This window comes from Hyla sarda, chromosome 1, assembly GCF_029499605.1.
Source record: "Hyla sarda isolate aHylSar1 chromosome 1, aHylSar1.hap1, whole genome shotgun sequence".
NCBI classification, from domain to species: domain Eukaryota; kingdom Metazoa; phylum Chordata; class Amphibia; order Anura; family Hylidae; genus Hyla; species Hyla sarda.
Genome location: NC_079189.1, coordinates 574,251,549 through 574,276,778, shown reverse-complemented (window position 1 = coordinate 574,276,778; position 25,230 = coordinate 574,251,549). Strand labels below are relative to the sequence as shown.

Genomic DNA, 25,230 nt, shown 5'->3' with positions numbered 1-25,230 from the left:
CTCCCCGGCTTTGCGCTCAATCCATCACTTTGCAGATGTCGAGCTCTACAGATTACAATGGAACCCGTCTCCTGCAATGTGCACCGCGCCTTACCCAGCTATGATCAGTAGAGGTCCCAGCACTGAGACCCTGACTAATTAAATCTTTTGCCATGTCAAAACTTTTTTTCTTTAATGACAGTAACACATTAAAGGGGTTGTCCCAGTTCGGTCCTTCTGGCTTTATCTGGGAAAGCAGAAAACAGCCTAAGCAGGGAAGTTACACAGTTTATGTAACTTCCTTGACTTTAATGGGAGTTATACAAACGGCAAATAGTGTAGCCCCTCGAGCCAGGCTGTTTATGTAATTCCACACTCAACATAGAATGGGAACTACAGGGTGGGCCATATATATGGATACACCTTAATAAAATGGGAATGGTTGGTGATATTAACTTCCAGTTTGTGGCACATGAGTATATGTGAGGGGGGAAACTTTTCAAGATGGGTGGTGACCATGGCGGCCATTTTCAAGTCAGCCATTTTGAATCCAACTTTTGTTTTTTCAATAGGAAGAGGGTCATGTGACACGTCAAATGTATTGGGAATTTCACAAGAAAAACAATGATGTGCTTGGTTTTAACGTAACTTTATTCTTTCATGAGTTATTTACAAGTTTCTGACCACTTATAAAATATGTTCAATGTGCTGCCCATTGTGTTGGATTGTCAATGCAACCCTCTTCTCCCACTCTTCACACACTGATAGCAACACCGCAGGAGAAATGCTAGCACAGGCTTCCAGTATCCGTATACACTGCTATATACTACTATATACACCGCAGGAGAAATGCTAGCACAGGCTTCCAGTATCCGTATACACTGCTATATACTACTATATACACCGCAGGAGAAATGCTAGCACAGGCTTCCCGTATCCGTATACACTGCTATATACTACTATATACACCGCAGGAGAAATGCTAGCACAGGCTTCCAGTATCCATATACACTGCTATATACTACTATATACACCGCAGGAGAAATGCTAGCACAGGCTTCCAGTATTCGTATACACTGCTATATACTACTATATACACCGCAGGAGAAATGCTAGCACAGGCTTCCAGTATCCGTAGTTTCAGGTGCTACAGAATGGGCAAAACAAAAATTGGAACAGGACCCTCAGTTTACGCAGAAGATTTTGTTCAGTGATGAGGCAAACTTTTATGTGAATGGTGAAGTTAACAAACAAAACCACCGCTATTGGTCTGACACTAACCCACATTGGATAGATCCCTCCAAGACTGTTGGAAGACAAAAAATGATGGTATGGTGTGGTATATGGGGTACAAAGATAGTGGGGCCATTCTTCATCAATGGAAACCTCAAGGCCACTGGATATGCAAAATTGCTACATGATGATGTGTTTCCCTCTTTATGCACTGAAGCTGGCACGTTCCCTGAGTATTTCCAGCAAGATGGTGACCACCACATTATGGGTGTCAGGTCCGAGCATTCCTAGATGAACAGTTTCCTGGAAAGTGGATTGGTCATCGTGGGCCAGTTGAATGGTCCCCAAGGTCTCCCGATCTGACCCCCTTAGACTTTTATCTTTGGGGTCATCTGAAGGCAATTGTCTATGCTGTGAAGATACGAGATGTGCAGCACCTGAAACTACGGATACTGGAAGCCTGTGCTAGCATTTCTCCTGCGGTGTATATAGTAGTATATAGCAGTGTATACGGATACTGGAAGCCTGTGCTAGCATTTCTCCTGCGGTGTATATAGTAGTATATAGCAGTGTATATGGATACTGGAAGCCTGTGCTACCATTTCTCCTGCGGTGTATATAGTAGTATATAGCAGTGTATATGGATACTGGAAGCCTGTGCTACCATTTCTCCTGCGGTGTATATAGTAGTATATAGCAGTGTATACGGATACTGGAAGCCTGTGCTACCATTTCTCCTGCGGTGTATATAGTAGTATATAGCAGTGTATACGGATACTGGTAGCCTGTGCTAGCATTTCTCCTGCGGTGTATATAGTAGTATATAGCAGTGTATACGGATACTGGAAGCCTGTGCTAGCATTTCTCCTGCGGTGTATATAGAAGTATATAGCAGTGTATACGGATACTGGAAGCCTGTGCTAGCATTTCTCCTGCGGTGTATATAGTAGTATATAGCAGTGTATACGGATACTGGAAGCCTGTGCTAGCATTTCTCCTGCGGTGTATATAGTAGTATATAGCAGTGTATACGGATACTGGAAGCCTGTGCTAGCATTTCTCCTGTGGTGTATATAGTAGTATATAGCAGTGTATACGGATACTGGAAGCCTGTGCTAGCATTTCTCCTGCGGTGTATATAGCAGTGTATATAGCAGTGTATACGGATACTGGAAGCCTGTGCTAGCATTTCTCCTGCGGTGTTGCTATCAGTGTGTGAAGAGTGGGAGAAGAGGGTTGCATTGAAAATCCAACACAATGGGCAGCACATTGAACACATTTTATAAGTGGTCAGAAACTTGTAAATAACTAATGAAAGAATAAAGTTACGTTAAAACCAAGCACATCATTGTTTTTCTTGTGAAATTCCCAATAGGTTTGATGTGTCACATGACCCTCTTCCTATTGAAAAAACAAAAGTTGGATTCAAAATGTCCGACTTCAAAATGGCCGCCATGGTCACCACCCATCTTGAAAAGTTTCCCCCCTCACATATACTAATGTGCCACATACAGGAAGTTAATATCCCCAACCATTCCCATTTTATTAAGGTGTATCCATATAAATGGCCCACCTTGTATATGTACTCTGTGCTAATGGTTCTCCTGTGCATTCACAGCTGCAGGACTCCACCATGCTGTAATCCACAACAGATAAGGGTGGTCAGTCACCATATGGGTAAGTCTTTGGTCATAAGCAATATAAGAAGTAGAAAGCAGACAACAGCACTCACGTATTGTGTAGAAAATCGTCACATTCCTTTATTACGGGGTATCAAAGCAATGGCAATACATGAGTGCTGTCACCTGCTTTCTACTTATATTGTTTGTGTAATTCCCGGAGGTATGTAAACACAGTTATTTCCACATCTCCCATTAGTGTCAATAGGAGTTACACAAATTGCATTAGTTCTCCGAGCTGGGACAACCCCCATTATACAACCATGAGAAACCAGTCCCAGTATCTTGATTAGAATAAAAAAAATTGTATGAATTAAAGAGGTATTCCTATTTCAGCAAAAAAAAGTTATAATAAATTATACAAATTACCAATACATGGCTCGTTACATCAGTCCTGGTCATGTGACGGACACAGGTGTACGGCTCGTTACATCAGTCCTGGTCATGTGATGAACACACAGGTGCATGGCTCGTTACATCAGTACTGGTCATGTGATGAACACACAGGTGCATGGCTCGTTACATCAGTACTGGTCATGTGATGGACACAGGTGTATGGCTCGTTACATCAGTCCTGGTCATATGACGGACACACAGGTGTGTGGCTCGTTTCATCAGTCCTGGTCATGTGACGGACACAGGTGTACGGCTCGTTACATCAGTCCTGGTCATGTGATGGACACACAGGTGCACAGCTCGTTACATCAGTTTTGGTCATGTGATGGACACACAGGTGTATGGCTCGTTTCATCAGTCCTGGTCATGTGATGAACACACAGGTGTATGGCTTGATACATCAGTCCTGGTCATGTGATGAACACAGGTGCAAGGCTCGTTACATCTGTCCTGGTCATGTGATGGACACAGGTGTATGGCTCGTAACATCAGTCCTGGTCATGTGATGGACACACAGGTGCACGGCTCGTTACATCAGTCCTGGTCATATGATGGACACACAGGTGTACGGCTCGTTACATCAGTCCTGGTCATGTGATGGACACATAGGTGCACGGCTCGTTACATCAGGCCTGGTCATGTGATGGACACAGGTGCACGGCTCGTTACATCAGTCCTGGTCATGTGACGGACACACAGGTGTACAGCTCGTTACATCAGTCCTGGTCATGTGATGGACACAGGTGCACGGCTCGTTACATCAGTCCTGGTCATGTAATGGACACACAGGTGTACGGCTCATTACATCAGTCCTGGTCATGTTATGGACACACAGGTACATGGCTTGTTACATCAGTCCTGGTCATGTGATGGACACAGGTGTACGGCTCGTTACATCAGTCCTGTCAAGCGAGCTGGGACAACCCCCATTAATTACATCAGTCCTGGTCATGTGATGGACACAGGTGTACGGCTCTTTACATCAGTCCTGGTCATTTGATGGACACAGGTGCACTGCTCATTACATCAGTCCTGGTCATGTGATGGACACAGGTGCACGGCTCGTTACATCAGTCCAGGTCATGTGATGGACACAGGTGCACGGCTCGTTACATAAGTCCTGTCATGTGATGGACACAGGTGCACGGCTCGTTACATCAGTCCTGGTCATGTGATGGACACACAGGTGCACGGCTCGTTACATCAGTCCTGATCATGTGATGGACACAGGTGCACGGCTCGTTACATCAGGCCTGTCATGTGATGTACACAGGTGTATGGCTCGTTACATCAGTCCTGGTCATGTGATGGACACACAGGTGTATGGCTCGTTTCATCAGTCCTGGTCATGTGATGAACACACAGGTGTATGGCTTGATACATCAGTCCTGGTCATGTGATGAACACAGGTGCAAGGCTCGTTACATCTGTCCTGGTCATGTGATGGACACAGGTGTATGGCTCGTAACATCAGTCCTGGTCATGTGATGGACACACAGGTGCACGGCTCGTTACATCAGTCCTGGTCATATGATGGACACACAGGTGTACGGCTCGTTACATCAGTCCTGGTCATGTGATGGACACATAGGTGCACGGCTCGTTACATCAGGCCTGGTCATGTGATGGACACAGGTGCACGGCTCGTTACATCAGTCCTGGTCATGTGACGGACACACAGGTGTACAGCTCGTTACATCAGTCCTGGTCATGTGATGGACACAGGTGCACGGCTCGTTACATCAGTCCTGGTCATGTAATGGACACACAGGTGTACGGCTCATTACATCAGTCCTGGTCATGTTATGGACACACAGGTACATGGCTTGTTACATCAGTCCTGGTCATGTGATGGACACAGGTGTACGGCTCGTTACATCAGTCCTGTCAAGCGAGCTGGGACAACCCCCATTAATTACATCAGTCCTGGTCATGTGATGGACACAGGTGTACGGCTCTTTACATCAGTCCTGGTCATTTGATGGACACAGGTGCACTGCTCATTACATCAGTCCTGGTCATGTGATGGACACAGGTGCACGGCTCGTTACATCAGTCCAGGTCATGTGATGGACACAGGTGCACGGCTCGTTACATAAGTCCTGTCATGTGATGGACACAGGTGCACGGCTCGTTACATCAGTCCTGGTCATGTGATGGACACACAGGTGCACGGCTCGTTACATCAGTCCTGATCATGTGATGGACACAGGTGCACGGCTCGTTACATCAGGCCTGTCATGTGATGGACACAGGTGTATGGCTCGTTACATCAGTCCTGGTCATGTGATGGACACACAGGTGCATGGCTCGTTACATCAGTCCTGATCATGTGATGGACACAGGTGCACGGCTCGTTACATCAGTCCTGATCATGTGATGGACACACAGGTGCATGGCTCGTTACATCAGTCCTGATCATGTGATGGACACACAGGTGCACGGCTTGTTATAGGATAGAGCTCTAATAACTTTACTATAACAAGTCCTGTACCTGTGTGCCCATCACATGACCAGTGAACATTGCAGGCTAAATTGTAAACAGAGATCTTGAAAGCCACAATGAATTGATGCCTAAAGTAAATTAGAACATTGTATAACTTTTCATTATGCAGAATACCATTTATTTGCTTAAAGAAGAATACCTCTCTTAATATTCTATAGTTATATAGTAAAATCCAGTATATACTGAAAAAATCACTAAACAAAACAAAAAAATTGTACCCTGTTAATGTTTAGCGTTCACAAATCATTTTCAAAATACCACATATTAGATGTTATATTAACACCCAGAAAAGAAATAATCTGTAATATATTATCTAGTTATCAATGATGTTGGCAAATTATCCATATTTAGTATAATATTTCTTCATGCTGCAAATATACAATCCACATGAGCTCTTATATTATATGTTACTGTATATATTGTTTTTAGCATTTTTTTTCTCAATTCTACTTTATTCAGTTTGGATAATTTTTTTTTTTAAGTTTACAAACATTTTGGTAAAATAATGAACCAAAAAACATTAAAATTTGCTTTAAATTGTGAACACTTAATTTTTATAAATTCTTACATACTGCGAAATAGGTTTTTGTTACATTTTAGTCAGCAAAATTATCATTAATGATATGCAAGAACCCAAGGGCAAAGAAAGTTAAAGGGGTACTCCGCCCACAGGTATCTTATCCCCTATCGAAAGCATAGGGAATAAGATGTCTGATTGCAGGGGCCCCACCACTGGGACCCCAGCGATCTCCGTGCAGAACCCGTACCACACCCGGCATTCTTAATAGTATGCCAGGTCTAGAATGCCGGGTGTGGCACGGGTTCTGCACGGAGATCGCGTGGGGGCCCAGTGGTGGGACCCCCACGATTAAACATCTTATCTCCTATCCTTTAGATAGGGGATAAGATGTCTGTGGGCAGAGTACCCCTTTAAAGTTGTAAAAGGAAAACTATGATCAATTCTATCTGCACCAGAAAAATCAATTAATCTCCTTTCATCAAGTATTACTGTAAGGCATCAAATATTGAGCAGTGATTTTTGCGAGCCTTTAAATAAAAGGCATTAACATTTTTGCTATGTAATGAGGCTACATCAACTGTATACGAATACAGAAAAATAATCTGACTGCCCTCAATCTCGAATTTTATCTGAGATGTTTCAGGCGTCTTTTTAGGTTGCACCGTAATATTGATACATGCTGCAATATCTTGGCTTGTAAAATGTGCTTGGTAGAATTTTCCATCATACTGTCTGCAAATTATCATAAATACTTATTGGAATTAATCCCATACTATGATCCAACCACACGTCCTACCACCTGTCCTTATGAAATACTTTCTTCTGAGCTATATCATTCGGATGTTCAGAAATACAAGCCCCATTGATGTCGTTGAGTTTGTTGTCTGCCATTTCTTCCTGACTGGTACATAATTTTAGAGCCCTGGTAATAAAAACGTCCAGATCGAAAGAAGATTTTGCATCATTGGAGATATCGCTTGGTGTGTGATGAGGAGGACATGGCTGGCATTGTTCATTGTCCTCCTGTGTATGGGAAACAGGGCTCGCTGGACATTCAAGACCTACCTGGGTGCTCTTGACCCACTGAGCAATTTCCAAAAAGAGGTTTGGCTCTTCTTCCGGTGCAAGGTTCTCCGTGGGTGGGATTGTGGTTTTTTTCCAGTTGGAAAGATCTAAAATGAGTTTAGGTTCTGAATAGTGGTGGGGTTTGTTGTCTCTCCATAATAATTTATCTAGATAGGATGGAGACCCTATTTTATACTCGCAAGATCTTCCACAATCTCCCTCAAAAACCCGGTCCATTGAGGAGTGGGACTGTTCTAGGAACCTTTCGGAGCTACTTTGAGAGTATTTTCGAGGGTCAACCTGAACTTCTTCTGTTTGTGATCCTGACCCTGCACGGGGATCACGCTGTACATCACTCATACCATGGCTCTGATCTTGTCTCCAGTCCATGTCTGAAGATAAACTCACTTGATATCTACAAAAAAAAAGGTATTAATAGAGATAAATAACATTTTGCTTCCAGATCTATCTACAGTATCTATCTGTAAATATTTTATTTTATTTTAACTTTTTTTATTATTAGGGAACACACATGTCTAGTTTAGCTAGTTCTAGTAGTCTAGTAGTTGAAGTTCTACTTCTGTACTCTCAACAAACAACATATCACCATAAGAGCCTCAAGAAAATACCCTGTTAGAGGCATCTTCTGGAGATATTTTTTACTCTAACTGTGCTTATGGTGATTTCAATAGAAAAAAACCCTATACTTATCCTCCTTGCTCCCCTGTTGCCACCGCTGTCTCGGTGTTGATCCCCACTGTGCTGCACTCCCTTGTGTCCATGTCGGCACAAGGACCTTCCCGCTCAGCCAGTTTAGCAGTGTAGTGACCAAAGTGATGTCCCGTCTGAGTGTAAAGGTTCTTGTGCCAACACTGGCACAAGAAAGTGATTGCAGCTGGAACCGACACCCCCTTACTCTCCTGAGAGCATGGAGGGTAGGTATAGGTTTTTTTTTTTTTATTTAACTGTGCCTTTCCCCTTCACTTTTTGCCTTGGTTTCAGAACACTGCCCATTAGGCTGGAGACTGCATAAGGGTTAATACCAAGCTTCTCCCAGTCTGCTGGCAGGGAGCACAAGGTAAGGTGAGCTACAGCTTGATCAAAATGTATACTAACTACTGTGAGTTTAAATTGTGATGTGCGGCTGTGTCTGATATTCTCAATTTGTGAGACAATCCATAGATTGTACGTCAACTATAATAGCATACACAAAACCTACACAAGAGCTTCCACATTATTCTCATTATGTGAGTGCTTCATTAACCCCTAAAGGACATGCAACATACATGTACATTGCTTCATTAGAACATAACGGCGTACATGTACACAGCATTGTACATCGAGTCTATAAAGCGAGTGCAGAAGCTGTGTTAGGCTCCTCTACCGTTTGCTTCACTACCATTTGCTTCACGGTAGTGTGACAGCTGTTATGAAGATAGCGGGAGAAAAATTTGTGCCTGCGCCATCTTTTTCTCCCGCTACCTTCGGCCGCAATAATGGGAGTTATAACTGACGTTAGAGGAATCTTATTCAAGTGAATGGGATCCTCTTTGCCCGTTATACTCCGTTACAATAAGGGGCGTTTGTAACGGAGCAATTACACAGTGTGAAAGCAGCCTTAGCCATAGACAGGGAGTGAGAACTGCTATAAGCACCCGCCACGCTCAGTAAATGACCGACATCAACGATCACTGTGATGTCCATGAAACAGAGCAGTGACTTAACTACTGCAGATCTTCTAATCTGCTAAATATGGAAAAGGTCCAAGTCCTACCTGTCCCAGTTGGATAACTGGCTATGACTGGCTTCCATTAGTAAAATATCATCGATTTCATCCTCAATGCGGAAGGGGTGCAGGGACAGTGGCTCATCCTCCGGACAGGAATACGGTGACATATATGGGTGCTGTAGAGCGGCTTCAGCTGTCAGCCGGTCCATTGGGTTAAACGTCAAAATCTTCTCCAAAAAATCGATGGCTTAGGATGAGAAAATAAACAATGCTTATATATAAACATAGAATGTGTTGGCAGATAAGAACCATTTGGCCCATCTAGTCTGCCCAATATTCTGAATACTATGAATAGTCCCTGGCCCTATCTTATATGAAGGATAGCCTTATACCCATCTCTATCTTATATGAAGGATAGTCTTATGCCTATCCCTATCTTATATGAAGGATAGCATTATACCTATCTCTATCTTATATGAAGGATAGCCTTATACCTATCCCTATCTTATATGAAGGATAGTCTTATACCTATCCCTATCTTATATGAAATAGTTTCCATTTTTCCTCCTTATCTTTAAAAATTCATAACCCTTTCAATTTTGCACCTAAAAATCCATATGATGGCTTATTTTTTGCACCACCAGTTCTACTTTGTAATGACATCAGTCATTTTACCCAAAAATCTATGTGGAAACAAAAAAATAATCATTGTGCGACAAAATTGAAGAACGCAATTTTGTAACTTTTGGGGGCTTCCGCTTTTACAGGACGGCTATTCCATTGTTACCAAAAGGAGTGGATGTTTATAACAGTAAAAATGTTTCTCGTTTCTTTAAAGGGTTAATCCACTTGAATTAACAGGGCTCCTCAACCTTACAAGGAGTTTCAAATACAGTAATATTCTTCCAAAAAGAATAATATAATGCTGTCGACCAATAGTATGTTTGAAATTAGAACGCTGATAGGGATTATAGTTAAAGGGGTACTCCGGTATAATTTTTTTTTTTAAATCAACTGGTGCCAGAAAGTTAAACAGATTTGTAAATGACTTCTATTAAGAAATCTTTTATCCTTCCTGTACTTTTTAGCTGCTGAATACTACAGAGGAAAATCTTTACTTTTTTTTGTCTTGTCCACAGTGCTCTCTGCTGACACCTGATGCCCGTATCAGGAACTGTCCAGAGGAGGAGAAAATCCCCATTGCAAACATATGCTGCTCTGGACAGTTCCTGACATGGACAGAGGTGTCAGCCTCTCAGAGCACTGTGGACAAGACAAAAAAGAAATTCAATAAGAAGAACATTTCCTCTGTATCATACAGCTGCTAAAAAGTACTGGAAGGGTAAAGATTTTTTTAATAGAAGTCATTTACAAATCTGTTTAACTTCTGGCACCAGTTGATTTAAAGGGGTTCTCCGGTGCTTAAACATCTTATCCCCTATCCAAAGGATAGGGGATAAGATGCCTGATCGCGGGAGTCCCGCCGCTGGGGACCCCCGGGATCATGCACGCGGCACCCCGTTTGTAATCAGTCCCCGGAGCGTGTTCGCTCCGGGACTGATTACCGGCGACTACAGGGCGGGCGGAGCGTGACTTCACACGCCAGCAGGGGATAAGATGTTTAAGCACCGGAGAACCCCCCTTTAAAAAAAAAAGTTTTTTTTTACCGGAGTACCCCTTTAACTATAATCCCTATCAGTGTACTAATTACAAACATACTATTGGTCGACAGCATTATATTATTCTTTTTGGAAGAACATTACTTTATTTGAAACTCGACCGGAGTACCCTTTTAAGGTGTCAAGTCTCAACCAAGCGGTCTCAAACTGTGACCCTTTAGATGTTGCAAACCGTCAACTCCCAGCATGCCCGGACAGCCGTTGGCTGTCCGGGCATTCTGGGAATTGACGTTTTGCAACATCGGGGGGGGGGGGGGGGCAAAGTTTGAGACCACTGATCTAGAGTATGTTGACCTGCTAACCAGCTGGACCCACCTTCCAGGTTCATTTCAGGCAGAAGTTTCCTCAGAGGCCTTTTGACTTGCCAGTTGGAGTTGACAAATGAAGGCATGACTTTCAGCAGCTCTTCCTTGTCTTCCGTGTGAATGACGGGGATTGTGTCCAAAATCAGTTGCATTTGCTCCAGTTCGTGATTTCCTACATTCACAGAAAATATTTAGTCATTGACCAATAGGAGCCTTGGATATTATTCCACAGTATCTCTGTTTTATGGTTACGGAGATCTCCGATCGGCACCAAGGTGGTTTCTAGTGCCAGTGATATCCTTATGTTAGCTAATGCCTTGTGCCGTAACTTCCATTATCCTCCCCCCATACCATGTACGGTATAATTATAAGTGCCATACAGTATGAAGCCCAGATAAAAATACCAGGCATTGGCCACACAATAATAACAATGTTATACACTGCAAATACAATGTAGCACCATGTAGTGTCCAAATAATACCAACATCCAGTGATCAACTTAAAGGGGAATTCCCAGAAAAAACTTTAAATATATATCTCAACTGGCTCCTGAAAGTTAAACAGATTCATACATTACTTCTATTAATACATCTTAATCTTTCCAGTAGTTATCAGCTGCTGAAGTTGAAATGTTCTTTTCTGTCTGACCACAGAACTCTCTGCTGACACCTCTGTTTGTCTCAGGAACTGTCCGAAGGAACTGCTATGGGGATTTGCTCCTACTCTGGACAGCTCCTGAGACAAGCAGAGGTGTCAGACAGAAAAGAACAACTTAACTTCAGCAGCTGATTACTGCTGGAAGAATTAAGATTTTTTAAATAAAAGTAATTTACAAATCTGTTTAACTTTCTGGAACTGGTTGATGTAAAAAAATATTTTTTTCTCCTGGAATACCCCTTTAATAGCGCTATATAAAAGGTAATGCAAGAACTGTGGTATATAACATCTATAAACTGCTTTACAATTAATAATATGACATTAATGTTGTCACAAGCTTCAGGTCCCAGGGCACCTTTGGCGCATCCTGTGCTACCACACTGTGACCAAACTATGTCATCTTTTAATGGCATTTAATGGACATGGCATTTTTTAATACCAACATGGTGCCATTCCGAGGGGAAAAGAAAAGAATAAAAGAACAATACAATATATGTCCCACTCCTTTGTAGAGCCTTAGGGCCCATTCACACTACGTATTTTCTGAGTGGAATTCTGCTGCAGAAAATACAGTATAGCAGCCTCCTATAGTTTCCAATTGGATTCTGCTGCACCTTTCACACTACGGAATATCCCCCGCAGACGCCCCGCCATGGAGTTTCCCTGTCCCTGACCCTGAATAAAAATGTTCACTCTTTCGGCAGAGACCGCTCAGAAATACATTTTCATCTATGGCGATAACACAAAATTCTGGGCACAGTTTTTGTAGTGTGAGTGAGCGCTTAGACAAAAACAGATTAAAATTATTGCATACAGAAGAAGCTTTAATGTGGCCCCTGATATAATACATGTTTGGTACATATAAGGGCCACATCAGTTCTAACCAACAATATACAAACTATCACATTCTTTACTTCTATGTGTATCGATGTGTGGTGAGGGTGTGATCAGGGCAGATGGAATTACCCTAGGGGCAGATGGCATTAACCCGTTGTGTTCGTGACGCCAGGGCGAAGTTTATCTTCTATACCACCCGAAGGTATACCGTTGGATCCTGGGCTAGACACGGGGGCAAATGATGACTCAGACGCCAAGTTACGGAACAATGGCTGCTTTACTGAGTCAGACAGGTGTAGCAGTCTATACAGCTTGGCTAGGCCCAAGGAGGTGACCAGTGACTTCAGAGACCTTAGGGCTTGCTGGAACTTATAGTGGACATGGACAATTTGGATGCTGACGCTGATTTGAGACAGGATGACTTGGACTGACTTGACTATGGCAGACTATGACTGACTTCACCCCTTCTGTAGCTTACCAGGCATTGACTTGACCTGTAGGGCAATGGACTTGAGAATCCGTGGCTGCAACTCAGCATACAAGAGAATAAGAGAATGAGCTAGCTCCACCCAGGGCTTATATGGGGGAGACTAGGAGGGGTCCCATAGGTCACATGGTCACTGGTACCTCACTGGGTTACAATCATATGACAACAGGTCTTAAAGCTATAACACATTTTATGTACATCATATGGTATAACATAGGCATTTAAGGGAGTAGGTAGAACACCAGTGCAGGGGGGCCCAGGGGTCACTGTATGGAGTCTGCCGGACCAGGCAGCAAGGGTACAGGGGTGCAACTCCTGTACTGGGCCACCACAGATGCTTATCTCTGGGCCCCTCAGTGCACAGGAGCAGGAACTCCTGCCTTTGACAGGAGTCCCTGCTCCTGTACATACTATCTACGGTACCCTACACTGAAGGAGGCAACACAATTCGTCCAAACAATGCCCTTCCTTCTGTCTGACTGCTTAGATGCAGCTGTTGCTATTGATTTGGTTAATAATAAGTTTTCTCTGTTTTTAATCTTTTACAGTAAACAGCAAATAATAGGAGAATCTCCTGCCCTTCATTTTGCAGTGGACATAAGTCAAACCACCAATTGGCTGTCACTTGAGGGTTAAGTATTTCATGATGTCTGGTTTTAGCATCACTGAAGAGTATAAGTATAAAACTTCACATCCATGTTGCTGCTTTCCCTTTTCTCAGCCTGTAATGAGACACGTGGGACTTCATTATCCTGCGGTGGCAATCGATGCGTTACACTGCAATTAGGAAAGTAAGTTACACCGGGCTTATCTAACAATCTCACTGCGGTAGGTGCTTAGATCTGCAGAGAAGGCAAATTAACTTCAAAGATAGAGATCAAATCACATCCACACCCAACTGTAGAAATATATTTTTAAAGGGACACTCTAGCTAAATGCTATCTCCCACGCACTGTATTTATCCTAAACCCACAGTTAGGGGCGTAACTTGCAGATTCTGGGCCCCTAAGCAAAATCTGCAACAGGGCCCCAAGTGCCAATTATTATACTGTTCTCTTATGGGGCAGATGTGCTTTGGGGGCCCCTTAGGCTTCAGGGCCCCGGTGCGACTGCTACCTCTGCATCCCCTATAGCTACCCTCCTACCGACAGTGCCTCAAATCAAAGAAACATACAACCACCTTCCTCCAATGACAAGGATAAAGTCCCCATGATCTCTAGTTTTTTTATTTTGTTATATTTTCACATTTTTACAATCTACCACATAGCTTATATAGGGAGAGGGAGGGGGCTGGGGCACTTGGGAGGCTGTTCTACCTGCCTACCTAAGGGGAGATAGAGAGGCCACCTATCTATCTAAAAGAGGGAAGGGGGGGGGGGGGGGAAAGCCCCCTACATACCTAAAGGGGGGGGGCAGGTGAAGACACCTACCAAAGGGGAGGGGGGGATGGAGAAACCTTGGTCTACCTGTATATGGTCACTGTACGGGGGAAATATTGGTCTTTGTATAGTGGATTATTTAATAGCAGTGTGGGGGTATTAGTCATTCTGTGGTGGTAGTGGTCATGGTGTTTCGGTATTATTTGTCCCTTGTATACTGGTATTTTTGGTAATGTTGGTGTGATGTCCCAGTACAGGACATGGTCCTGTACTACCCTTAGGCCCTGTCAGGTTGAGACCCTCAGTGACCTGGGGGCTCCCCTGCAAGGTTTCCCCTTGTTGTTTCCAGAATGTTGTGTATATTACTTTAATGCCTAAACAGTTTCCTAATGTATAGATAGTACAGAGGACCTGTGGGAGGTCTCAAGGGCCTGTGTAAGTCTGTCACATGTTTTGTTATGCAGTCACATGATTTGTTGTCACATATACTCCCAGAGACCACCAGCTTAACCTATGACCCGCGGCTTGACCAATGGGCTTTAGTCCAGCCCCCCCCCCCACTATATAAAGGGGTGGCCATTACAATTCGCTCTCTTCCTTTACTGAGAACCAGCAAGTACAGGCATCTCAGTGCAAGTGATAATAATAATTATAATAATAATTTATTTATATAGCGCCTACAGATTCCGCAGCGCTTACAATTATGGGGTACAAACAAAGACAGGTATCAGACATAATATTACACAATAACTATTCAAACAAGAGGGTTGGGGATATGTTGGGGATATGTTGGGGATATGTTGGGGATATGTTGGGGATATGTTGGGGATATGTTGGGGATATGTTGGGGATATGTTGGGGATATGTTGGGGATATGTTGGGGATATGTTGGGGATATGTTGGGGATATGTTGGGGCCAATTAGAGACTGTTATAGGCCTGTCTGAAGAGATGTGTTTTTAGGCCACGTTTGAAACTATGGATGTTGTTGTTGAGTCTGAGGGATTGAGGGATAGCATTCCAGAGAACCGGTGCAGCACGAGTGAAGTCTTGGAGACGGGAGTGAGAAGTTCGGATTATAGAAGATGTTAGTGTGAGGTCATTAGCAGATCGGAGAGAACGTGTAGGATGGTAGATGGAGATGAGAGAGGAGATGTAGAGAGGTGCAGCATTGTGGAGAGCTTTGTGTGTGAGACTGAGGATTTTGTACTGTATTCTGGACTGAATTGGTAACCAGTGTAGTGACTGGCACAGGGAGGAGGCGTCGGTGTAGCGGCTGGAGAGGAAGATGAGTCTGGCTGCGGCATTAAGGATGGACTGGAGAGGAGAGAGTTTGGAGAAAGGAAGGCCTATTAGTAAAGAGTTACAGTAGTCGAGGCGGGAGTGAATCAAAGCAATAATGAGAATTTTAGCAGTTTCAGTAGTGAGAAACGGGCGGATTCTTGAAATGTTTTTGAGATGCAGGTGACAAGAACGTGAAAGAGACTGAATATGTGGAGTGAAAGACAGATCAGAGTCAAGTATAACTCCAAGACAGCGAGACTGCTGCCCGGGAGTTATGGTAGTACCACATACCGAGATGGAACAGCATCTGGAAGAACCCAAAAGCTACAGTCATTCCAGTAAGTCGCAAGTCTATGTCTGCTGTTACTGAATCTAATCAAGTTCTGCATATAGTCAAGTCAAGTTAATTACAAGTAAATTGGTCCAGCAAGCTGCGAGGTCCTTCTGGGTCCTGGCCACCTCTCTGGGAATTCTGGCCTTAGCTGTGAAGATAATTCAATCTTTCTTATACTTAGTAAAGCCTCCGTTTGACCATAACTGGTTGTGGACTCTCTTTTCACTACTAGCAACTGGGATAGCGGAGAATCCAGGCGTGTGGTGTTCCGGAACCCTAAAACCACACTGGCGTCATGAACACCAGGTGTCATCAGAGAGGACTTAGACAGAAAAGAACAACCTTAACTTTAGAAGCTCATAAGTACTGAAAGGATTAAGATTATTTAATAGAAGTAATTTACAAATCTGTTTAACTTTCTGGCAACAGTTGATTTAAAAAAAATGTTTTCCTCCGGAGTACCCCTTTAACTTTCTGAAGCCAGTTGATTATATCAAAAAGTGTTTTTTCCCGGATAACCCCTTTAAAGGGGTACTCCGCTGCTCAGCGTTTGGAACAAACTGTCCTGAACGCTGAAGGCGGCACTGGGAGCTTGTGACATCATAGCACCGCCCCCTCATGGTGTCACGCCCCGCCCCCTCAATGCAAGTCTATGGGAGGGGGCGTGACGGTTGTCACGCCCCCTCCCATAGACTTGCATTGGGGTGGCAGGGCGTGATGTCATGAGGGGGCGGGGCTATGACGTCAAGAGCTCCCAGCGCCGGCTCCCCGCAGATTTCCTGCCCACCGCACGGCAGGTGTATGGCAGCACCAATAATCCAGAGAATAGAAGAGAAGCCAGCGATGGATTATTGCAAAGAAAGTCCCATTTATTGGAATAAAAGTCCAGAGACACAAAGTGATCAAGGTACTGTACTAAATATCTGAAGTATTCCAAAGTATTATTAAAGGGGTTATCCAGGAAAAAACTTTTTTTTATATATATATATATATATATATTAACTATTACTTTTATTAAAAAATCTTAATCCTTTCAGTACTTATGGGCTGCTGAAGTTGAGTTGTTAATTTCTGTCTAAGTGCTCTCTGATGACACGTGTCTCGGGAACCGCCCAGTTTAGAAGCAAATCCCCATAGCAAACCTCTTCTACTCTGTGCAGTTCCCGAGACAAGCAGAGATGTCAGCAGAGAGCACTGTTGTCAGGCAGAAAACACCAACTCAACTTCAGCAGCTGATAATTATTGAAAGGATTAAGATTTTTTAATAGAAGTCATTTACAAATCTGTTTAACTTTCTGGAGCCAGTTGATATAAAAAAAATAGTTTTTTTCCTGGAATACCCCTAGTACAGAGTTGTTCTCTATTAACCCTGACTTTAGAGGTTTTATTTACCAGGGCCTTGTGTACAGATTACTGCTTGAAATGGTGGTTTGTGGGAATCGTCATGGTGATCCAGGATTGCACTACTCCTGCCACATGATACTACAACCCTCATCGCACACCTATACTAATGACAATATGCACAACTCTATTTCTGACTTTCACACCCCAGTCCTGTACTATAACTTTTACACCAAACATGTCCCGAACCCCACGCACCCCACATATATCTATATACATTTACTCACCTGCAAAAAGCATCCGCCCTGTTAGCATTTCTGCTAGTATGCACCCGGCCGCCCACATATCAATGGCTTTGGTATAGTTGTTAGGTGAGAGGAGAAGGCGAGGAGATCGATACCACTTAGTGACTAGTCCTTCTGATAGATAACCCTGAAAGAAAAAGGGATACGAATATTTAAAGGGTAACTCCGATATTCACTTATTACTTTGCTTGGTTCCATTGATGTATAAGTAAAGTTTTCCCTGTTCCTATAGAAATCTCGCAGATAACAATGGTGACCACTATACTGTACTAGGAGGTCTGGCGTACCGAGCAGACAGAGCCATGGGGAAGGGCTCCAACTGCAGCCAGATGCCTTACAGCTAAAGAGAGGTCTGATCTGGGGCTTGTAAGGAGGAAGAAATAAAATAAAAAATCTCCGTTTCTATTTGCAATCCAGAATACAATGGCAGCTCCCATAAGAGCAAAGAACTGTTGCAACATTTTTGTTTTTTCATTTATTCCATTTATTGTTTTTATTGTTATATCTCTTCCAGCATTGAATCAAATAAAATTGATGACATTTTGGCTTAGGTTTCATGGTTGTCACCCAGGGCTGGTGCAAGGATTTTTGCCACCCCTTGCCCCCCCATTGATTCCGCCCTTTGACACTTCCCACCTTACTACTGGGGTGACACAGTGTAACAAACCTCCTCCTCATGGGGTGGATGTATGGAGGTGCACGTGATGTCAGGATGCTGGACGGACCTGACCTGCCTGTCTGGCCTCAGAGATGGCACCGCACTCCTCCAGCAGACTGAAGAATGCAGATTATTATGATATCGGGAGGGGAGGGGGGTGTTGTGCTACAGTGGTCCTGGCTGGGTGGGTGCTTCGGATGAGCAGCGGGTGCTTTGGATGCTGGTTAGCTACTAACTTTCTTGCAGCGGGCAGAGCGGTGCCCCCATCAAGAGGGCGCTATAGGCGGCAGCCTATTTTGCCTATAGGCAGAACCGGCCCTGATGTCACCCTTATTGAAATTCAATCTAGTTCCTCTATAAACTATGTAACGTAGGGTGTAATCTGACCCTAAGATCATAGTAATGCATATGGCCGTGACGTCACAAGCCTCTGCTATAAACAAACGCCGGATGCAGCAGGGAAATCATGGGGGTCCCCAGCGGCGGGACCCCCGCGATCAACATCTTATCCCCTATCCTTTGGATAGGGGATAAGATGTCTAGGGGCGGAGTACTCCTTTAAGAGTGGTGACAAGATGGTTAGGTGTTCCCACTGCTAGTGTTAAATCCCCAAGAGCCCCCTCCATGGTGTGCAGCTATTTCCTATTCTCTACAATTTAGGAGGCAGGACCAGAGCTGGGCTATTTCTCACACCCATTCGCACTGCTGAATTTCTGTTTGCGGAATTCCGCTAGCGGAATTCCGCAAGCGGAAATTCAGCAGTGTGAATGGGAGTGCAGAATCCCATAGAATTTTATGGGCTTTAATTTGAGGTGGAAATTCCGCCATGTGAATAGACCATAACAGTGCAATTCTTTTCCCCCAATCCCCAATTTTATCCATTTCATATCCACAAATCACCAATGGTTAAACATGTGACCAGTCCATAATAGAGAGTGTTAACATTCCTGTTGTGGTGACAGCATCCTTAATAGATTAGATATTTCTATTGTTCTAATCTCCGTCTCTCCGACACGCCGCGCAATTGGAACGCATTATCTGGGAACCGATCCAAGCGCCGGGCTCCCTGTTATCATTAGCTCTGCTGAATCAGACGCTGCACAAGAGCAGCCGAGCGTTATCACATTAGGATAATGTTTTTCTGTGTCCTCTAGTGTGGATTTCATAGTGAAAACAAAACGCGTGGTATGATATTTATAGATTATTTTTTTAAATCCACTTTTGCTTTTTACTTGCAGAACATAAAATTGTAGGGCAATGTGACAGGTATATCCATTTTACACCATGGATGAGCTGCACAGCATAATTAAAGGGGTACTCCCGTGGAAAACATTTTCATTAAATCAACTGGTGCCAGAAAGTTAAACATATTTGTAAATGAATCAAGGAAAATAAAATATACCAGTCCTCAGTGCACTAACTCATCAAAGAGTTATATGGTATCAGTCTGGGAAATGCCAAGAAAAGAATTCAATACAATATACCAAAAATTGAAAATGTATTAATGTACCTCAATATATAAGATATAAATGTCAGATGACAATAAAATATCATTTTAAAATATTGATGTTAATAATGTGCCAAACGTGGGGCCCCACGTTGGCACCTGAATATGCTAAACGGATACCACCATATGACGTGATAAAACCAATATGTAAATATGGTCACTATTCACACCAGGAATAGAAAAACGCACAATGGCTCAAATAAAGCCTATGGAAAAAATTGTAACCCCTATAACGGGGTGAATTGTCCTACAATACAAGGAACAACCTGTAATTGAAAATAAAGCCTACAAATAAGATATAGTGTAACAACCTGTAAATAAAATGCAAATAAATACAAGAGAAGACGCTGATGATAGCAAATAGTTGTGCTTTCTAGTAATAACCTGTAAATGAATATATCGCAGTCCTGATATAATCTTGTGTGAATAGTGGCCATTTTCATATGTCGCGCATATAATCAAGCAGTCTTTCTTTTTTTGCCAATTGTATCCACTTAAAGGGGTAGTCCAGTGGTGAAAAACTTATCCCCTATCCTAAGGATAGGGGATAAGTTTGAGATCGCGGGGGGTCCGACCGCTGGGGCCCCCTGCGATCTCTCTGTACGGGGCCCCGGCTCTCCGCCGAGATAGCGGGTGTCGACCCCCGCACGAGGCGGCGGCCGACACGCCCCCTCAATACATCTCTATGGCAGAGCCGGAGATTGCCGAAGGCAGCACTTCGGCTCTGCCATAGAGTTGTATTGAGGGGGCGTGTCGGCCGCCGCTTCATGCGGAGGTCGACACGCCCCCTTCCCGCGGGCTGTCGGGGCTCCGCACAGGAGATCGCGGGGGGCCCCAGGGGTCGGACCCCCCGCGATCTGCAACTTATCCCCTATCCTTAAGATAGGGGATAAGTTGTAAACCACTGAATCACCACTGGACTACTCCTTTAAGGATGGTAAACTGTATCAATGTTTCCGTATGCTGTGTTCTCTAGGATTGCTGTATTATAGCTATGTTGGTATAAAGCGTAATAGCTGTAAATGGATTGTCGGCACTTTCGTGCCACTCACCGCTCCTACGATCTGGTTGACTGTGTAACGCTCAAGCTGGGGTGGCGATGTGCGGCCATGTCTCCCTCAGCGAGCTGCGAGGATAGCGGTGTTCGGCCGGTCAGCGTGTGTCTCGGCGGCGCCTGACGTCAGCAGTCAGCTGATTGCAGGTCAGCTGACTGTTTTGTAATGGACGTTTAGTTTGAGCAGATGTTAAAGTCTCTTAACTTTTCCAATAATATTATTCAGCAAATGATCAGCATATGGTCAGCAATCCCAGGTGGATATAAGGCAATTCTTTCATTCCTGAGGTATCAATGGCAATAAGTCCTCATAGATATTAGCGGGTAAAAAACGCACCAGGATGGGTGCTAAATGTGAATATGGTTCAGTGGAATCCGGCTTCCAAATGCAGCACCAGACGCGTTTTGGGGTATGACAAGTTAACACCCCTTCTTCAGTGGTGTAACTTACACCACTTTTTACAGGTTGTTCCTTGTATTGTAGGACAATTCACCCCGTTATAGGGGTTACAATTTTTTCCATAGGCTTTATTTGAGCCATTGTGCGTTTTTTCTATTCCTGGTGTGAATAGTGACCATATTTACATATTGGTTTTATCACGTCATATGGTGGTATCCGTTTAGCATATTCAGGTGCCAACGTGGGGCCCCACGTTTGGCACATTATTAACATCAATATTTTAAAATGATATTTTATTGTCATCTGACATTTATATCTTATATATTGAGGTACATTAATAAATTTTCAATTTTTGGTATATTGTATTGAATTCTTTTCTTGGCATTTCCCAGACTGATACCATATAACTCTTTGATGAGTTAGTGCACTGAGGACTGGTATATTTTATTTTCCTTGATTCAATTCCCTTTTTTCCTCTTTTGGGTGAGAGGTATCCAGTTAACCTCGTACATTTTATGTTGTAGAGCTACGCATCCATATTTCTATATTTGTAAATGACTTCTATTAAAAAATCTTAATCCTTTCAGTACTTTTTAGGGGCTGTATACTACAGAGGAAATTCTTTTCTTTTTGGATTTCTCCGATGTCACGACCACAGTGCTCTCTGCTGTCCATTTTTGGAACTGTCTAGAACAGGAGAAAATCCCCATAGCAAACATATGCTGCACTGGACAGTTCCTAAAATGGACAGCAGAGGTCAGCAGAGAGCACTGTGGTCACGACAGAAGAGAAATCCAAAAAGAAAAGCATTTCCTCTGTAGTATACAGCCCATAAAATATATTGGAAGGATTAAGATTTTTTTAATAGAAGTAATTTACAAATCTGTGTAACTTTCTGGCACCAGTTGATTTAAAAAAAAAATTTCCACGGGAGTAGCCCTATAAAGGGGTACTCAAGGATTTTTCTTTTTCATCCTTTGTGCCCATGATTTCAAGTTATAATACTCTGTAATTTGCTTCTATGTCCTGTGCGACACTTTGTCCTGTTTTTATGCACAGGGCCCACACCCAGAAGTGCTTGAGTTCAAGTCTTTTACTTTACTGCTGTCTCTGACCTTTCCCAGCATTCCATGAGCTCAACAGCCTGGACTCCAGACTGATACATTGTACATAGCTAGTCCTGCTCTCAGCTGAGAAGTGTATATAATTGTATCCTGTCTAGACAATGCTCTGTGAGCTAAACATCCTGGACTCCAGACTGATACATTGTACATAGCTAGTCCTGCGCTCAGCTGAGAAGTGGAGACAATTGTATCCAGTCTAGACAATGCTCTGTGAGCTAAACAGCCTGGACTCCAGACTGATACATTGTACATAGCTAGTCCTGCTCTCAGCTGAGAAGTGGAGACAATTGTATCCAGTCTAGACAATGCTCTGTGAGCTAAACATCCTGGACCCCAGACTGATACATTGTACATAGCTAGTCCTGCTCTCAGCTAAGAAGTGGAGACAATTGTATCCAGTCTAGACAATGCTCTGTGAGCTAAACATCCTGGACCCCAGACTGATACATTGTACATAGCTAGTCCTGCTCTAGGCTAAGAAGTGGAGACAATTGTATCCAGTCTAGACAATACTCTGTGAGCCCAACAGCCTGGACTCCAGACTGATACATTGTACATAGCTAGTCCTGCTCCCAGCTGAGAGGTGGAGACAATTGTATCCAGTCTAGACAATGCTCTGTGAGCTAAACAGCCTGGACTCCAGACTGATACATTGTACATAGCTAGTCCTGCTCCCAGCTGAGAGGTGGAGACAATTGTATCCAGTCTAGATAATGCTCTGTGAGCTAAACAACCTGGACTCCAGACTGATACATTGTACATAACTAGTCCTGCTCCCAGCTGAAAAGTGGAGACAATTGTATCCAGTCTAGACAATACTCTGTGAGCTAAACAACCTGGACTCCAGACTGATACACTGTACATAGCTAGTCCTGCTCCCAGCTGAGAGGTGGAGACAATTGTATCCAGTCTAGACAATGCTCTGTGAGCTAAACAGCCTGGACTCCAGACTGATACATTGTACATAGCTAGTCCTGCTCCCAGCTGAGAAGTGGAGACAATTGAATCCAGTCTAGACAATGCTCTGTGAGCTAAACAGCCTGGACCCCAGACTGATACATTGTACATAACTAGTCCTGCTCCCAGCTGAGAAGTGGAGACAATTGTATCCAGTCTAGACAATGCTCTGTGAGCTAAACAGCCTGGACCCCAGACTGATACATTGTACATAACTAGTCCTGCTCTCAGCTGAGAAGTGGAGACAACTGTATCCAGTCTAGACAATGCTCTGTGAGCTAAACAGCCTGGACCCCAGACTGATACATTGTACATAGCTAGCCCTGCTCCCAGCTGAAAAGTGGAGACAATTGTATCCAGTCTAGACAATACTCTGTGAGCTAAACAACCTGGACTCCAGACTGATACATTGTACATAACTAGTCCTGCTCTCAGCTGAGAAGTGGAGACAATTGTATCCAGTCTAGACAATGCTCTGTGAGCTAAACAGCCTGGACACCAGACTGATACATTGTACATAGCTAGTCCTGCTCTCAGCTGAGAAGTGGATACAATTGTATCCAGTCTAGACAATACTCTGTGAGCTCAACAGCCTGGACCCCAGACTGATACATTGTACATAGCTAGTCCTGCTCTCAGCTAAGAAGTGGAGACAATTGTATCCAGTCTAGACAATGCTCTGTGAGCTAAATATATCAGCATCTGTACAAATCTCTAAGTAAGTTTGCTACAATGTATCTATCAGTTTGCAATCCAGGCCTTTTACATGTAAACAGTGATTAAGAATGCCTTATATAACACAAGAAATCGCTTTTGCCATGTGCCTTCTAGTCATTCAGTGGAGGGGCTATTCCGTTCCCTCCTCCAATATATTATAATCCGGACGGCCCATCTGGTAGCTCCTTGCGTGATCTATAGAGCCAATGTTTCCATATCTTGCACAGACGTAGCTGACATCATCGCTGTGACTAATAGGACCACAGTATAATGAAATCTGCAGTCAGGCATAATGTAGAAAATGTCATTTTACTGTACTGTGGTTGGCCATCTTGGTACCTATAGGGCTACAGGGGAGGGGGGGGGGATGATGCATACACATATACAGTGGCCACCCCAACATACGATGGTAATACGTTCCAAACGGACCATCGTTTGTTGAAACCATCGCATGTTGAGGGATCCGTGCAATGTAAAGTATGGGACAATGGTCTACAACCTGCGGACCTCCAGATGTTGCAAAACTACAACACCCAGCATGCCCGGACAGCCGTTGGCTGTCCGGGCATGCTGGGTGTTGTAGTTTTGCAACATCTGGAGGTCCGCAGGTTGTAGACCACTGTTAGAGAAAGTTGTACTCACCTGTCCCCGCCGCTCCGTACTGTCACCGCTGCCCGGGATGTCGCCGTCCATCGCTGTCGCCGCGTCCCCGAGGTGTCCCTGATGCTCCGGCAAGGCCTCTGCTTCCCCGGCAACTGCGTTCTCAGTCACTGCCATCATGTCGCTACGCACGCCGCTCCTATTGGATGACGGGACGGCGTGCGCAGCAACGTGATGACGACGATGGAGAGCGCCGACGATGCAGGGGATCCCGAAGAGGACGCTCCGGAGCCCCGAGGACAGGTAAGAGACATCACCGGAGCTCACGGGGCACCGTAAACGGCTATCCGGTGGCAGCTGAAGCAGTCTGCGCTGCCGGATAGCCGTGTATGCGATGGCCCCGACATACAAAAGCATCATATGTTGATGCTGCCTTCAACACGCGATGGCCTCTGAGAGACCATCGCATGTTGAAATGATCGTATGTCGGGGCCATCGT

The 25,230-nt window shown here is 44.0% G+C and overlaps 1 protein-coding gene across 2 annotated transcripts in view; it reads right to left on the bottom strand.

The window, feature by feature from the left end:
* Positions 1 to 6,685: 6,685 nt before the first annotated feature.
* MAPK4 (mitogen-activated protein kinase 4) overlaps positions 6,686 to 25,230 on the bottom strand; it is a 129,542-nt gene continuing 110,997 nt past the window's right edge. The window contains exons 3-6 of one of the 2 annotated variants that reach the window (XM_056544238.1): positions 17,697 to 17,841; positions 11,102 to 11,263; positions 9,153 to 9,354; positions 6,686 to 7,793 (exon numbers count right to left, since the gene is read on the bottom strand). In XM_056544238.1, the coding sequence (XP_056400213.1) occupies positions 7,106 to 7,793; positions 9,153 to 9,354; positions 11,102 to 11,263; positions 17,697 to 17,841 (1,197 nt within the window). In that variant the 3' untranslated portion in view covers positions 6,686 to 7,105. Of the gene's footprint in view, positions 7,794 to 9,152; positions 9,355 to 11,101; positions 11,264 to 11,988; positions 13,795 to 17,696; positions 17,842 to 25,230 lie in introns of those variants that run through there. The other variant, XM_056544246.1, reaches the window with a different exon arrangement.